We start from the raw sequence: 17,109 nt of genomic DNA, 5'->3' as shown, positions 1-17,109 counted from the left end.
ATTCAGTTTAATCGTCTGGGGATTGCAGGAGCTCTATCCATGGATTACATTTTTAAAAGTCCAATTTTACTCCTATCATCAGTTTTGAGCCATTAAACATAAAACCCACTGAATTGTTACATGTCACATTCATTACATTTTTAAGGATTACATTTCCAACTGAGACCTTAATCAAAAAAGCCTCAACATTCTCACGCACAGCTCTTATTTCTTCGCAAAGGGGAAAATATAGATGCTAGGCGCCACAGCCTTGATTCATCTTAGGTTTTCTCCCCCTGCTGCTAGTTCCTACTTGTGTGTTTTCCGCTCTCACACTTTCTCGCTCAGCTTCCTCCCTCCCATGTATTCAGCTTAATAAGTTAGCATGAATGGCCACATCCAAATATAATGCCTGGGACCTGCTGGCGGGCTTTAAATGTGGCCCTAATGGCTAAACCATTATACTGCTCGGTACATACTCAGAGTGTACTGAATGTGTTGCTTTGGGAGAACTGAGATGGTGGCAGGCAGGAGGTGGCAGTGGGGGGGGGGGGGTAAAGAGCTGCCTTTCCATTAGCTGATTGAATTGGAACCTATTCTTGTTTGCTGGCACTTGTTTGCTTCACATTAAATAAGCCCAAGATGTAAACAACTCTGTTATGCCGCTCAAGAAAATCTCACAGGAAAGCCATGTCACACCAGCAAGACTTTCGCCTTCTCAGCCAGCAGTTACAACACAGGTTGTGTGCTGGTAGAAGTGGCTGCCTTGGTACATTTCTCGGTTCTGCTGATGCTTTGTATTAGCCACTCCATGTTTTGCGTGAGTCAGAGTGAAGGCCTAATGGACCATGGCGTGCTGAAGTGGCTGGCCGGCTGTCTCAGACAACACATCTCACATTAGGATCCAACATTTACCCAAGTGCAATGTCAGATTTAATAAATGATATATATACACACAATTGTGGTGGCTCTATTGCAAAAGGGAGGTGAGAGGAAAGAAGATGACAGGCTTCCCAAGCCATAAGTGTTCCCTTTTTTTCTTTTTTTTTCTCTTTAGAACCAGGTCAACACACAAGATGTCTCTGTACAGAGAATACAGGAGGGAAGAGGTATTGCTCTGCATAGTTAAGGACATGGTGTATTACATGCTGCATAGTATGTTGTTGCATTCTGGATAATAGTGGATGCCTTTGACATTGTTAAAGAACAAAAAAATTTATTATTTGGAGTTGCTTGCACTTTTTTTTACTTATGTTCAGGCCCATGTAGCTCTAGCATGACTCCAAATTCGAACCTCTATTCCAAAAAAAAATAAATAAATAAATGCCTGAATTAGAAAAAGGCTAAATATAGTCAGGGATATACTGCCTTCACACAGATTTAGTGAAGCCAAATATAAATTGATTTGAAAAAAATAATAATTATCAGAAGATATAATCAAAAGAATCATATTAAGCATTGCCTTCCCCTTTCCTGCTTTTGGAACGAGGGAAAAGTTAATTGTGCCCCTCAATTGGTCCTTGCGCGTTTGCCTGTTAAACGGTTCTGCTGTCACAGTTCTTATCCACTTTGCCCTTGTTACCTTGAGTTTGACAAGTTCCCACCTGCCACAGGTTTTTTTTTTTGTGATCGCAGCTTTGCCGTTATCTGCATTTCAAAGACCTGCCAACATTTTAGAGATAACTAACCTCGCACAATCCCTGTCAATGGATCCGCCCGCGCCGTCTCACAGCCTGAGTGACTGAGTGCAGCGCCCAGAAGCTGTTACTTGATCTAATCATTGCAATCGTAGACAGTGTATATTATGAATCATTTTCAAGCCTTTTGCTTCCCTATCATTAGGAAATATTATGAAGAGCTGCACTGACAGAAGTTGGCTATTTCAACACTCTTTAGAAAGAGTTTTATTTGGATGTTGCGTATTGCCAAGCCTGAAGCTAATGGGCCATGTACTTAAGTAACATTAACAGGGGGTAGACTCGCTTTCTGCAGCTCAGACTCAAATACAGATGAGAAGAAAGTTATTTAAACACAGGAAGTACATATTTAAGACATCCAACTGATTTGCATCTGCCCAAACTAGAATTTAACATTTCCAGTGATTTTCATTTGTTCTTTCTGATTATTATTTACTCTGTGACAATTGAACGTAATAATGTCTAGAAGCAGTATTCATTCTCATTGATCTCAGTTCACATTTAGTCATGTTGCAAACATACAGTTCAATGTATTTATTTGGGAAGAAAAGTAGTGAACACAAATCAAGATCGGATCTTTTAGGTTACATCTCTACCACCTTTGCACATCAACAGATGTGATTCTTTTCCCAGTCTTCTTCGCAAAATAGGTCAGGCTCAGTTATTTTATTTCATTTTAGCTTTTGTGGACATCAGTTTTTAAATCATACTTTTCTTCTTGCTGGTCTTTCATAAAGGTCAGGTTCTTGGAATGGTCTAATAGTTGTTCTTAATAGATTTTCCCATCTTAGTTGCTGTTGATCTGTGCAAATGTTTCAGAGCTACTACATTGGGCTTCTTGTCTTCTTCCCTGATTAATAGAAATAAACTTTTAAACAAACAATAAAGTTACACGCAAGTACATGCTATTTATCTTAAACAAGTGACTTCTTTAGACAATTTGGTCTACAGAATATTTCTTTGCTTGTTTAGCAGTATGGAAGTAAGAGTGTTAACCCATATGTCCCCTGCTGTTTTCATTTTTGTCTTTTTTTTTGTAATTTTCTTTCTACTTTTTATACTCGTGTGTGTTTAAAATCCCAGTAAAACTGATACAATATTAAAGTTTGAGGTTGTAACGTGGCTAAAAGGTGAAAAGTTCAAAAGGTGTGAAAACTTTTGTCAGGCACGGTATGGAGTCAGAATACTTTTTGCTGTGCAGGTTCCCCCTCCTGTGAGGCGTTTTGAGCCACATATTTGGAGTAGTTAAATATTCATGATTTCTCATAGGAATATTTAATTAACTGATGGTGCTCTGGGCTTTCTCTCTCTCTTTCTCTCTCTCTCTCTCAGTCATGTGTTTGGGCTGAACGCAGTTAGGCAGTGGCCCCTATGGGTTAGCTTCTGTAAAACAAAGCCCACATTGCCGCAGAATCTTACTGTATTTTTTTTCTTCTTTTGCTGTGGGGGCAGAGAAAGTCTGACTCCCCTCTGTGTGATGCACGGCAGAATACAAATAGGTCGCCGTGAAAATGTGCTGCAAATTATGGGTGACTCAGGGGAACATGCTGCAGGTCATGTGTGAAGACAGGAGCAGAGATGCACACAAGTGCGTGTACAAAGACATATGTGTAGTTAGTACCTCATTATGAGACAAGCATGCACCGAGGCGCACCAGTTCACAGAAGCAATAGTGAACTAACACGCATCCGCAAACTGTAGCCTATACCTGCTCAATCTACCGGTTGAAATCTCACTTTTTTATTAGTATTATTATTATCTGACTTTTTTATTTTATTTTATTTTTTTTAGCTTCGTGTTTTTGGCAAGGCGATCCCCCAGAAATGTAGTGGTAGTTTTTTTTTCTGTGGTTGTGAGATGTGAGTGTTGTGACTGTGGGTGACACAGGAGGTGGACGGAGCGGAGCTGGGGGGCGCTCTGTTCTGCTCAGAGCAGGACGCAGGAGACGGTCGCTCTCCAAGGTTCTGAAAGTCGGGAGCGCTCCCTCCTCAGACTCGCCTACTGGCGATTAATGCAAACCTCAACTGCAAAATCCTCTAATGACTGCCTTCATTCAGAAGTGCTTTGCTCCCCGCTCCCCATTTTTTTTGCATAATCTTTCGTCTAAGTCATAGTGGATTTGTGTTTTACAATGCAACCGCTGGATGTACGCTCGCATATATACGCAACGAGACCGACAGCCGCTGACCAACCTGCATCATTTGGATATACTGACTATACTCTGGATTCTCAGGGAGCGCTATACGGAGGATTTTAAGCAGTTTTTTTTTGTGTGTGTGTAGCTCTGTGCGTCTGTGCCGCATGCTGTTGGACGTGAACTGCGATATTGTCTCAGAAAGGTGAGTCGGATGAGGGTAATGATGACACAGACCTACTTTTTCGTGAATGTCACCGTCTTTGCATTTGGAAAGAGCGAAGAAAAAAAAGGCTGATCACTACTTGCTTTCAAACCCATAATCCACGAGGAAGGAGGGGAACAATAGTGTTTCGGGGAGCCTTGTGAATCTAATGCGTGGATGAGAGTGAAGTTTCCAATGGGCAAGGCGGCTATCTGAGATCTGTTCCAGCAATCCGTGCTCTGGATTTTCTTGGCTTCACACAAAGAGGATATCAAGATTATTATTATTATTTTTAGCCACGGTGAGTTTGCCTTATCGTTTAAAGTGCGCCACTGCTGTCCCTGAAATCCATCTGGCATTGTAAAACACGAAGCTCTAAATGCACATGGATAGTTTTACTGCTTCTTTATAAAAAAAAAAAACTAAATAAATAAATAAAGAGGGTGGTGGATTTTTAAAAATGTATAGCTGCATGCCTAGCAGTGCTGATTTAGTTTACTATTCAAGCTAACACGAGCAAATACATTTTAAATGTGACAAATGAAACTACCTGTTGTTTATGGTCCTTTATATAAAGTTCTCCATGTTTTTAACCTCAAATTGGTCGACCTTTTCAAAATGTGGAAAATAAAAACACTCCACCCACCTCAGTAATGAATACCACACTCTTGTTGTTCTGTTGCTGCTCTTGGACCTACATCTGCTGCTGCACTATATAACAAACCTGTTGAACAGCAAACGCTGCCAGACAACCGAAACGAAACTGCCTTTCATCGTGTAAAATCATCTCTTTGATAAAACTTGTTGCAGGGAAAAAGAAAAAAAAAAAAAAAAAAAAAAAAAAGTACATCGCAAGGTGAGACAGGGTTGTGAGAATGCGCAAAATAGCAGCAGTGAAATCACCACCCCATGCCATGATTATTATCTATGTATTTATTTATTTATTTATTAAATTTCTTTGTCATTCCACTGCAGAACACCTCTTTCGGATACACGATGACAGCAGTGATAACGATGATAGCAATGATAAAGACCTGGTCGGATCCGGAGAGAATCCCCGGAGCTTAGAGATGACATCCGCGCAGTCGTGTTGAATGTGGATGTTAACGCCGCGGGGAAGGATGGGCCCTCTCCTCTCGGCCGCCTCCGTCCTCCTCCTGTTTCTCCTCCTGGCCCTGAGCGTCGCGTCTCCGGCCACGGTTGGCAACCCCGAGGATTACGTCGCCGACGAGGCAGAGCGGACCGCCGCGGATAACATCGTCTTTGACGACTACAGGGGGAAGGGGTGCGTCGACGACAGCGGGTTCGTGTACAAGCTCGGGGAGCGTTTCTATCCGGGACACTCAAACTGCCCGTGCGTGTGCACGGAGGACGGGCCCGTGTGCGACCAGCCCGAGTGCCCGAAACTGCACCCGAAGTGCACGAAAGTAGAGCACAATGGATGCTGCCCCGAGTGCAAGGAGGTTAAAAACTTTTGCGAGTACCGAGGGAAAACGTATAAAATCCTGGAAGAATTCAAGGTAGGCCATTATTGTTTGAGTGTGTGTGTCCTTGTACAAAGCCACAAGGTAAAACTGTTGCAATTCCAAGCACAGAACCTGGATGCATTTTGTTTGCGTTGATTTAAATAACTTATGTAAAGTAGATACACGGATCTGGCATAACATTGTGGCCACCTGTCTCCAACTCTGACTCATTGATGCATGGACTCTAATGACCCCTTGAAGATTTATTATGATACATGACACCGAGATATTAACTAGCAGATGTTGTAAGTCTTGTAAGCTGAGAGGCAGAGGCTTCATGGCTTGATCTTGTTTGACCAGGACATCCTTCAGTTGCTCAGTGGGATTCGAGTCTTGGGGAATTCAGAGAACTTGTTGCCTTTGAGGCACATTATCCCGACCCTCACATAAAACTGTTTCTATTGAAGGGTGCAGGCCTCCAACAAAGCTCTTCGTGCAATAATGTAGGCTAGGGATTTTCAATCTTTCCCATCCAAAGAGGAATTTTCACCCATGATCCAGCTAAATGAAATTTGCTTAGAGCTGCAAAAGTTGCATGACTGTTTAGAAAAATAATAAGCTTTTCATTTGTTATAAAAATCCACAATAGAACATTTTATTTCCATTTTTTTGGTTTTAAAATAAAATAAATAAATAAAAAGAGGATGAAAACATTTTTCTTCTATGGTATATTTTTGGAGACCTGGTGACAAGGAAAAAAAAACGTGAAAAAATTCCTTGCAGTATTAGTCTCATTCTGTTGTGGAAATTCTTTACAAATGTGTCATGAAAGCGCAAGGAAAAACCAAAACAGGCATTACAACTACCACTATATTTAAAGATATTGTTTAGTTTTTGCCATTTCGTGCACTCTTGCACCAACAAAGACTTTCCCCGCTTTGTCTAAGCTGAAATGTTCATTAAACCAACCCACATACAGTGGGGCAAAAAAGTATTTAGTCAGCCACCAATTGTGCAAGTTCTCCCACTTAAAAAGATGAGAGAGGCCTGTAATTTTCATCATAGATGTACCTCAACTATGAGAGACAAAAGGGGAGAAAAAATCCAGAAAATCACATTTTCTGATTTTTAAAGAATTTATTTGCAATATATGGTGGAAAATAAGTATTTGGTCAGCTACAAACAAGCAAGATTTCAGGCTCTCACAGCCGTGTAACTTCTTCTGTAAGAGGCTCCTCTGTCCTCCACTTGTTACCTGTATTAATGGCACTTAGTTGAACTCGTTATCAGTATAAAACACACCTGTCCACAACCTCAAACAGTCACACTCTAAACTCCACCATGGCCAAAACTAGAGAGCTGTCAAAGGACACCCGAAACAAAATTATAAACCTGCACCTACCTGGGAATACTGAATCTGCAATAGGTAAACAGCTTGGTGTAAAGAAATCAACTGTGGGATCAATTATTAGAAAATGGAACACTTACAAGACCACTGATAATCTCCCTCGATCTGGGGGTCCACGCAAGATCACACCCCGTGGGGTCAAAATGATCACAAGAACGGTGAGCAAAAATCCAGAACCACATGGGGGAACCTAGTGAATGACCTGCAGAGAGCTGGGACCAAAGTAACAAAGGCTACCATCAGTAACACACTACGCCGCCAGGGACTCAAACCTACAGTGCCAGACGTGTCCCCCTGCTTAAGACAGTACATGTCAAGGCCCTTCTCAAGTTTGCTAGAGAGCATTTGGATGATCCAGAAGATGACTGGGAGAATACCATCTCATAGTTGTCTCTCATAGTTGAGGTACATCTATGATGAAAATTACAGGCCTCTCTCATCTTTTTAAGTGGGAGAACTTGCACAGTTGGTGGCTGACTAAATACTTTTTTGCCCCACTGTAGATCTATCACCCTTATTATTCTCCATTGGACATGACTCAAGATGATTGATGACCAACAGTTGACCCAACACTTTCAATTACATTTTAATAAAATGTTTATGTAGAATTTATTACCAAAATAATTGGGTAGTGATGTTAAAATTTCTTATCATATATTATATTTGCAAATTATATATGCTAAGTATAATGGCTGATACTCAATAACCCCCAAAATTAAATTTCTTTTAATTCTGTATTTCACATTAAAGTAAAGAGCGATTCTGTCTCCCAACACCCACAGACATAATTATAGCATTTAGAGGGCAGAGAGTCAAATTGCTGTCTGAATATGTGCTACAGTGTTTTAGATCTGATTTATACAGTATCATCTGATAGGTTTACTCAACTTAAATATAAATACCTCTAATGATGGTTGTGGTTATTCAGATTGAATCAATTTTACTGGAAACAATAAGAATAGCCCTTCCTGAAACAGCATATCCATAATAAACTGATAAGCTATTTCTAACACAAACAGGTAACACTTGTCATTAATTTTAGAACAGCTGCCGTGTTTTTAAGTTCCACATGCCAGTAAGAGAATATTCTTAGCGTGGATTCATTTTGAATGTTTTTTGTTTTACAACTTGTTCCCGGAAGCCACCCATGTGAATACGCAGACCTATTCAATAAATGAAACCAGAGAAGGTTAGCCATTTAAATTAGATGCGTTTGTTACAGTTTATCTTCAAAATGTGTATTGCTTAGATTAGCCTTTATGTACTGTAACTGTACCATCAAACTTTATCTTTGGCCGAGGACACCAACAAGGCTGCCACCCAGTGTGATTCCACACCTATCAACCGCACACTGGACCATCGTTACCACACCGACAGATCCTAAAACAGTATTTTCATGCGCTGCTGTTGTGTGGACACTGAGTCATCGCTCTTGCAGCAGGTCTCTACCCATCATGCCAGCGTCTCTGCAGTTGTTATGGAGCATGACAGCACTGTCTGATTAAAAATGACACCAGGGGTATGACAACTACAGTCTGTGTTTAAACTGTTGCTGCCCATGAGGAGACCTCCTAGTTTCAGCTCCCCGCAAGTGCATCCAGGCTGGGAGTGACTGAAATAAGATATGACACAACATGGCCCAAACAACAAGCTCCGTAGCTAATCGCAGATTTTAGTCATGTCTGAGCAAACAAATCAGTGCTCAGAGATAAGATTAGTGTATCTATTCCAGTTCACTCAGCCAAATACAGCAAGCAAACAATGGGAATAAAACTTCCATCCTCCCCCCCCCCCAATATTGTTGTAATCTGAACTTATATCATGCAATTAAGATGATTGATGACTGTTATTCCTCAAAATTGTCTTGTTAATTTTCCACACACTTTAACTTTAAGATCGCACAATTATGACAAGTACATCATGTACATTTTTTTAAATGATTGCTTTAGTGGATAGATATGAATAGACAACATTTCCACAGATAATTGAATCTGGTGTAAAGTTTTTATACTATAAGTCAGATTAGAAGAATGCTTTTCAACATCATGTTGTTGACTGTCAACTCAAACAATATGTACCCTTTGTCTATGTCTCTAAAGAGCTCAGAGTAAAGTGGGGAAGCAGCTCTTATTATCCTCTGAATGAAACTAAAGCTAAGTGAGTGCTCGTAGCTTAGATGCTCTTCAATAATATATCCAACAGCTAGTGCTATTTGTGCAATGTGTTCTCTTGTTCACGTAAAAATAGGGACACAAGCTCCAGCAAAGCGGATTTGTGAATATTTTATGAATGTTTTCAACTCTATACAATGTAAAAAAAAAACAAACACAAATAAAAAAGATATAGGGGAAAGAGATTAAAATTGTGTACATACACCCTTCTTTATTTTATCATTAATCTGGAATAATTATTCATTTTCTTACTTGTGTGAATGAACACACATTGTTGATCTTTACTCATAGTCTGTCTGATATTTTAATGATAAAAGTAGCTGCAAATAAATAGGAAAGTTTTCATCCATTCTCCACTTCAGCCTGAAGAATCATATTCTATTCCTCAACACAGACTGAAGTATGATGGTTAGTTACAAGAAATTGCTCTTTTTGATCTATTTTTGTTGTATCTTGACCTTTCCAAAACAATTTTGTTGTTGCCTTTTTCTGTGGTGGAACAAAGTGCAATGTTTAATTTTTTTTTTTTAATGGAGCATGGTGGGTTTTTTTATTGGAAATATAACACTTTATTACATTGTTTTCTGGTTGTAATTCATAATGGATTAGCTTTAATTTTTGGTTGGTTGGAGGGGGGGTGTCTCACTCCTGGGAGCATCACAAATCACGCAGTTGCTGATTAGTGTCACACAAAACATTTTGTCTGGCTTTAGCTGTAAGTAGTTGTCACTCAACTACCACTTAATGTTTGCTAAGCAGTTAATAAAAGACAATGTTCGTGAAGCTCATATGAGAAGTACAGCTGAATATCATCAGCCAAAATATGAAGCATCGCTGAACTGCTGAGTTATCTGGCTTACAGAGGAATACATTTAAAAAACCAAATAGGTCCTAGTACAGAGCCATGAGGAACTCCAAAAGCACTTCCTGCAGACACACCAAAACTCCTAACAGGCATGTAAGATGAAAATCACTTTTGATCAACAATTATAATCTCTCAGTTGTACATCCTACACAGATATATTGGTAATATTAAGGGTCAAACAAAGGAGAAAGTCCAAGCCATGACCTTTATTATATGGGTTGGCCCAGAAACATGTCAGACAATATCAAAAGAATCAAAGATAGATTCAAATTTCAGCTACTGATGAGGCAACACCAGTATACATGTTGAAGTCCCCATGAATTTTAATACTCTCCAACTTAATCATACAAGACAACAAATCTGTAACATTTTTAAAAGCACAGCGGCAGGGCCAGGAGAAGGATATAATAAGATACAATAAAACGTGTTAGTAGAGCCAGCCTTAATCGCTTGCAAGTTGAATCAGACTAGAAGAGTCAAGGACGAGGGCTGTCGTAGTTTCCAAGAGTAACCAGCAGCAAAAACCAGGGATGCCTCCAGTCCAATAAGGGAATCTCTGATGAGGAGGCTCAGCTCATCTGTACCTGGATGCCAGCCCTACACCCTTATACACTCTCTTTTACTTTTTTACTCTCAGGAATACCACAGGCATATTTCATGAGTAATAAGAAGTATTCAGGTGAGGAGGACAAGAAGACTAACGGGTGATGGAAATGTTTTCTTATAACTCTAATCATCAAAATGTCACTCCACAGACTTTTTGATGTGGAGGAGAGAATGGTTATAAACATCAACAGCAGATATAGTTGAAGGTTAGGGCTGACATAATAGCATGGGATACAAAAACAATTAATTACAATCGTCCCAAATGCAGTCAGGCAACGGTAACCAAAGTGTCCAAAGAAAAGAGATTGACTAACTGATAAACATACCGTATTTCAACTTTGTGAGATAATTGCAAAGCCTTTTACCCACACTCAAATTGTTCAACAATACAGTCAATGTTCTTGCAACATTAAGTCATAACTACCAAACAAGCAAATGAGGATGAATTTTTTGTTGTTCAACCTGAATGAGTAAATAGTTATCACAAGTGCATGGATGCATTGCTAAGAAATAGTTCTTGAACTCACCAAGCTCACCAGAAGCACAAAAGAATCTGGATTATTTTGCAAAAATTTCAGCTTTCAGAGTCTGAACACAAAAACAAAGATTTGACTAAATATTTGTTGTACCTGAGAGTGGATATAAAATTAACATTAAAAAAACCCAACAGAAAAACACGTGCATCACAAAGAATAAGAAAGAGCAAAGAACAAGAATATCACCGATAATCATGGAAAGTAGAATAGATAGACATAAAATATCAAGGATAAATAGGCCAAAATTGATCTCTGTTGATCAACTTTGCACTATATCTGCCGTGCAAACCACACGCAGAACATTTCATAACATCTTTGACTTCATTTCAGTCAAAGATGAAATCAGGCCAAAGCTGGAAACCCTTTGGAAGATGCTCAAACATTTTCCATTAATGAATTTTCTTTGCATTACATGGCACTGAAACAAACTGAAGCAGGCATGTGCGTGCACTCAGACTTCAGCTAAATAGGTCAGTAGAAAAGCATCATTATTCACAATGTTCCGACTTTTTATTAGGAGTCATGCATTTTTTTTTAAGTAGGTCAGAGTTTATTCTCTACTTCATTAACTTGTTTTAGATATTTTTCTTAGAAAGTATTCCTTTTCTTCTCCTAGACTATTGTTGTTTCCACAACACCATCATCGGGAGTTTTACTAACAATTGATGCCCATGCCCTTCAACTGTTGACAACTTTTTTGGCTTTAATTTGAGATCACTTTGCTAAGCAACTACTAGGTATTTCCAAAACATTTAAATTGTGTTGATCTGGTGTCATCATTCAAGCACAAAAGTACAATATTGTTAGTTCCAACCAGTTCAATTGATACTTTGTATAATTTATATTTGATTACCTTTTACCTGTGGAAGCTGAACAAAAATTCATTTTTTAGGACATTATGTATTTGCCTTGTTCATCACAGTGTTTCATTTGAATGACACATAATTTAATTATTATTTTTTTTTTAAATGACACTTCTTTTGGGTAATATAGGTAGCTGATTGAGCTCTCATTAGCATGTTAGCTTTGGTAAAAGGTGTGTGGCATCAACCTCTTTAAAATCCATGTGCCTAATCTGTACAGACTGGTGTGTTAGTGTGTCAAACCAAATCCAGCTCAGCCCTGCATTGAGATGCAAGGCTTCAGATTTTATAAGTACATAAGCTCCCCATTTTCATGTGAGATCAAGTCCATCAACAGAGCATTTCACCTCCATGTTAACCTTGACCAAGGGCCAACAGAATGAAAGAATCATTTGACACATTAAGGGTTAAAAACAGTTTTTCATTAATTACAGTTCAGTTGGCATGAGGAAAATAAAGAGCAATCATGTAAAATGTTATGGTATCATGCCAAAAACTGCAGCATCTTTACTCACTTTAATAAGAAAGTCTTAGAACCCACAGTGTTAAAGGAAAGGGCATTAGTATCTACTAAGGAGACTGCTGTTTAGGGAGTGTGAAGGTTATGTGTTGTCGTTCTTATTAGCCTTCCTTTATTGTAACTAGGCTGTGTTTTGCATATTATTCAGTTTATGACATAGAGGGGTTTAAATGGGTAACAAAAGAGTTTTTGAAAATCTTAAGTCCAATTTATGGTATTTGTTGATGGCCTCATGTTCACCATCTCACTGCAAAAATAATGCAACCAGTTTGTGTGCTGTTGGGATACATATTATTATTTTTATTTTTTTATTTTTTCCCCACATCTTGCAAGATGTGTTATATATGGTGTAAAGGCCAGTTTGGTTCCAACACAAATGGTGCTGTGGGTGAGTCTCTCCTTCGTTACTCTGACAAGATTAGAAACTATCTGATAGAATAAATCTGCCATTAGCATTAATTGGGTCCTAGGGAATGCACGTTTAGTTTTGGTTTACTGGCTTTAGTTTTGATCAGTCTAAGTATTTTTTTTTTTTTTTAAATTGTAGACTGAAATAGCCTCTAATATAATATTCCTCTCTGTCTCACTCACCTGAGAGAAATCTAACACCAAATCTTGAATCACAACCATTTTTCCCCACACTGCTGCTGGTTAATGGATGTTTCTTTACTTTGAGTATAGAACAAAACAAAATTTAAGCAGGTATTACATATACTTTTCATTATTACTTGACTCATAAGTATCTATTACAAATTCCAAGAATACTTGGAATTTGTAATAGATTTATCAGTATGTATTATTCATAAATACTATCAAGTCTTCCTCTTCAGGAAATAATTTTTGTTGTTTATTTAACCAATGGAGAGCTAAAGGTAACCTAATTGTTGAACAAACATCTCTATGGTTTTGTATGTAGTTCCCTCGATTAAATGTTCACTATACAAAAAAAGCTTAGTTTCATGGATGAGAATGTATAAAGTATAGAATGACTAAAAATAAATCGCAGGTTGCAGATCTTATGTTCTCATGTTCAACAGATTAGAGCATTACATTTTTTTACACTGATTTTATCTTGGGTACCTCTTTCGGCCTACACTCTCAAAATCCACTGTATTGTGGTTAAAGATAAATATGTAGTGTGGTTATATATAAAATAAGCAACTTTTAAAAGCGAATTTGTGCACAAAGATAAAACACTTGCTGCTGTATGTCTTTTGAAGTTTTGCAAAACTGGTCAAATTCAGCACCACCTGCATCAGCCTTGCTCTTTCATAAGATGTTTTACTTTTATCTGACTGAATTTGATCATTAGAAATGCAAGAACATACTAATCTTTTTGTGATGTCTTTTTTTCTTCATAGTTGTTACAAGGATAACAAAGCTTTACTGCGCTTATGTAGTACTTAAAATTCAACACATACAGTTGTCAGAATACATTAAAAACAGAAGCCATACACCCACGTATGGCTTCCGTACGTGTGCACGTACGGATGTGCACACTCATCGCACATGCCAGTCGTTAGTAACTCTTGTTTATCAAAAACATTTGCGAGAGTACATCCATAAAGGATGTAGCAATGATTGCTGAAATTGATTTTCCTCTCCAATTTGCCAGAGGCAACAATAGTGCCAATAAGTGCAAAACAATTTTGTCACAAAGAACAGTTTATTTATTTGAAATGTTGGCACCTGTAGTCAGAGTTCAGAGTTTTTGGGAGAAAGTGTGTCATTCTACTTCTTTCCATGCATCAGTGGACACTGTAAAATATATGTTTAAATACACACAATGAATGCAAGCTTTTTGACTGTCAAACTGTCACTCCTATTAAATGCATGAGTAAGCTTCCTGTGACTTTGCTGTCCAGCTTAAAAGTTTGACCACTGCCATTAACATTTGCCCCCGCTGAAAGTTATTAGACCGTTTATTGCCTCGCTCCCTGTTCCCATTTGTCTAAGTGTGGAATGGAAAGCATGACAGCCAATTCGCTCTAATACCCAGCCAATAAAAGTGGGAACAACAGAAGTGTTTTTTTTTTTTTTTCACCTCAACATCTGGCGGCACGTCTAAATTTGGTGCAACTGCTCCATTTTCCTTTGTGTGCCTGGACTTAGGCATGACTGATCCTCTTCACGGTAGACCTCATACAATAGGACTTGCTGAAAGCATCAGATGCCAGAGACTACTGACAGGGATTTTCTCCAATGTTTTATAGGCGCACAAAGTAGCGCTGATGTTGAATTCCATCTTTCATGTTTCATTGCCTATGAAGCATCTGCAGGCTTCTACCTGAGCTGTTAGACACGCCAGTTTGCCAGATTAACCTACAAAGAAAATGTCACTGCTTTAAGGATGTTTGATGCATGATTTTTAAAGACCACTCATGATATGAAAGAAACGTTTTTCTTCAAAGGGAGTCGAGTCGTTTTTTTTTTTTTCTTTTATAAAACACAATTAAACCTGAGGATTACTGCGGACATATCAGGATGAAAAAAAAAAAAACACTAATCATAGCTCATCTGTGCTGATGCAGAGGAAACCATATCCAAAGTTTCCTTTTAAGTTTGAACTGGAACTAGTAAAGTTGATCTTTTTTATTAATATCAAATGTCCCTTTTAAAAATGTCCCTGGTGTCCTTAATTAGTCCAGCCAACTTATTCCATGCCATTGTCATTCTTGCTCTGACGAAACTCTTTGAGCATTTGAAATTATTTAATTCTCATTGTGGCTGATGTAATTCAGCTAATTTTAACTTCCCTTGTCAACAATGATAAAACATGACAAGAGGAATTCGTTGAACCAAACTGTTTTGCAAGATTTCTGTGCACATTAGCGAGATTCATCTCCCTTCTCATTTGTTTGTTTGTTTGTTTGTTTGACCGACCTCCCACATGTCGAGCACAGCAGTTTTCTGCCTACACAAGAGTTTGTTCAGAAACCATGAAAAATGTTTGTCCTTAGAGGTTTGAAATATCTCTTAAAATTGAAATAAACCAGACTGCACCAGAAAAAAAGTAGTCCTTACAATCTTAATACGTGGTATGCAATATATAAAACAGTGTTTATCTTATATTACAGGTGTAACAGCATAGCAGCTGTTACACCTGCTGCTTTAGTATGTGTCTTTAGTTTTGGGTTAATTGACGGTTTCTCCAGAAGCTTGGGTTTACTCTTGTTTTGATAATGTTCTAATTCTAAGTCAGATCTGGCTTAGAAATGCTTGTGCAGATATTGGTATTATAAGTTGTACTTGAACACTCAAATATGCAGCGGAGATCTTTTTTTATTCTTCTTTGTCCAATTCAGCTGGCAGCTTATGGTTTTTCTTTCATTTCAATTATGCAAATAAAGGATGTTTTTTAAGGTCTTTTTTTATCCTGTCTTATAAGTGGCTGATTAAAAAAAAAAAAAACATGCTGTGCTTTCAGTTCAATTCAAAAATATGATATCTATACCAAAGGGAAATTAAATGTTGTCGTATCTCATATGATCCAGTTCTCTTTCAAGAGTCGTTGTGGATTGTGAGTCTGTGGGCAGAAATGATCCCCAGTCAGTCTTGGAAAAAATCTGAAGACGCCTCACTGAAGACTGCTGCTGTGTAACAGTCACATGACTGTCATGACATGCGATTGCTCAATTCCCGGTTAGCAGAGACCATATTATTTTACAGTAACATGTCCAGGATGACACAATCAGTTACTGGCAAACAGTCATTTTATCTAATTTGCTTTTGCCACTCCTTTTTAAATCTCTCTGGCCGTGTGCTTAGAAAGCCTGGGAGAGAGACTCTGGCCATTATGATCGATGGAGGAGATGGTCGCAGTTCAGGAATGATTTGTGCTTCAGAGATGTTAATCAGCTGCTCCCAGTTGTAAAAACAATGTCTTGTCGCCAAAGTTGAGCATCGCAACAGGTTTTAAAGAAAAAAAAAAGTAAGAGCAAAAATGTTTCCACTTGCACAGCATCTAAAGCCAGAGGGAATAATTGTCTAAAAGACCAATGCATCAACCAAGAAAAAAAAAAAATCATGAGCCAAAGTCTACAAAAAGGACAAATTCAAACAAACATACTTCAAGTTGCTCCCACCATGAGTAGCACAATTCTAGAAAAAAACATTTGTTCAAATGCATAAAAATAAAGGGTATGTTAGCATGCCAGCTGTACCTGATTGCAGCAAGCACAGCTGTTGGGAAAATCCTCTCTCATCTAAGAGGATTCCTCCTCTTCTCAGCTAATTGGATGCTGCAGGTTGCCAGGTGGACATCAGCTGATTTTTCTCAAGTACCAGAGATACAGTCACCTCAAAGTACCGTAGTTCCAGGTGAGTTATTCAGTTAAGTGCAGAGTAAGCAGTATACTATGGATGTCGAAGGATGCGTACGGCCACATAAAGTTTTGGTTCAGCCCACCTTACGGCCCATGAAAATCCTAATGTTCCAAAAAAGCAGTTAATTGAGATCTGGGAGTCCTCCCAGTTTTATTTTAATGTCATTTTTTAAAGTAGCACATAAATTCAGAATTCAGAATGTGTTCAGGTATAAAACAACTTTGTATTTGTTCAGGATCCGTGCGTACTGAACAATCAGGGCTGTACCAGATATTTTTGATTGACGGCCAATAACCAACTTGTCGTTAATCCATTGTAACATTGTTAAAATAA

General features: G+C 38.4%; 1 protein-coding gene across 2 annotated transcripts in view; it reads left to right on the top strand.

The window, feature by feature from the left end:
- The first annotated feature begins 2,175 nt into the window (after nt 1-2,175).
- vwc2l (von Willebrand factor C domain containing 2 like) overlaps nt 2,176-17,109 on the top strand; it is a 32,845-nt gene continuing 17,911 nt past the window's right edge. The window contains exons 1-2 of one of the 2 annotated variants that reach the window (XM_008403874.3): nt 2,176-4,015; nt 4,991-5,535. In XM_008403874.3, coding sequence (XP_008402096.1) covers nt 5,110-5,535 — 426 coding nt within the window. In that variant the 5' untranslated portion in view covers nt 2,176-4,015; nt 4,991-5,109. Of the gene's footprint in view, nt 4,317-4,990; nt 5,536-17,109 lie in introns of both variants that reach the window. The other variant, XM_008403870.3, reaches the window with a different exon arrangement.

This window comes from Poecilia reticulata, chromosome 2 (assembly GCF_904066995.2).
Source record: "Poecilia reticulata chromosome 2, P_reticulata-male-v2, whole genome shotgun sequence".
NCBI lineage: Eukaryota > Metazoa > Chordata > Actinopteri > Cyprinodontiformes > Poeciliidae > Poecilia > Poecilia reticulata.
This window is presented reverse-complemented; position numbering and strand designations above follow the sequence as displayed.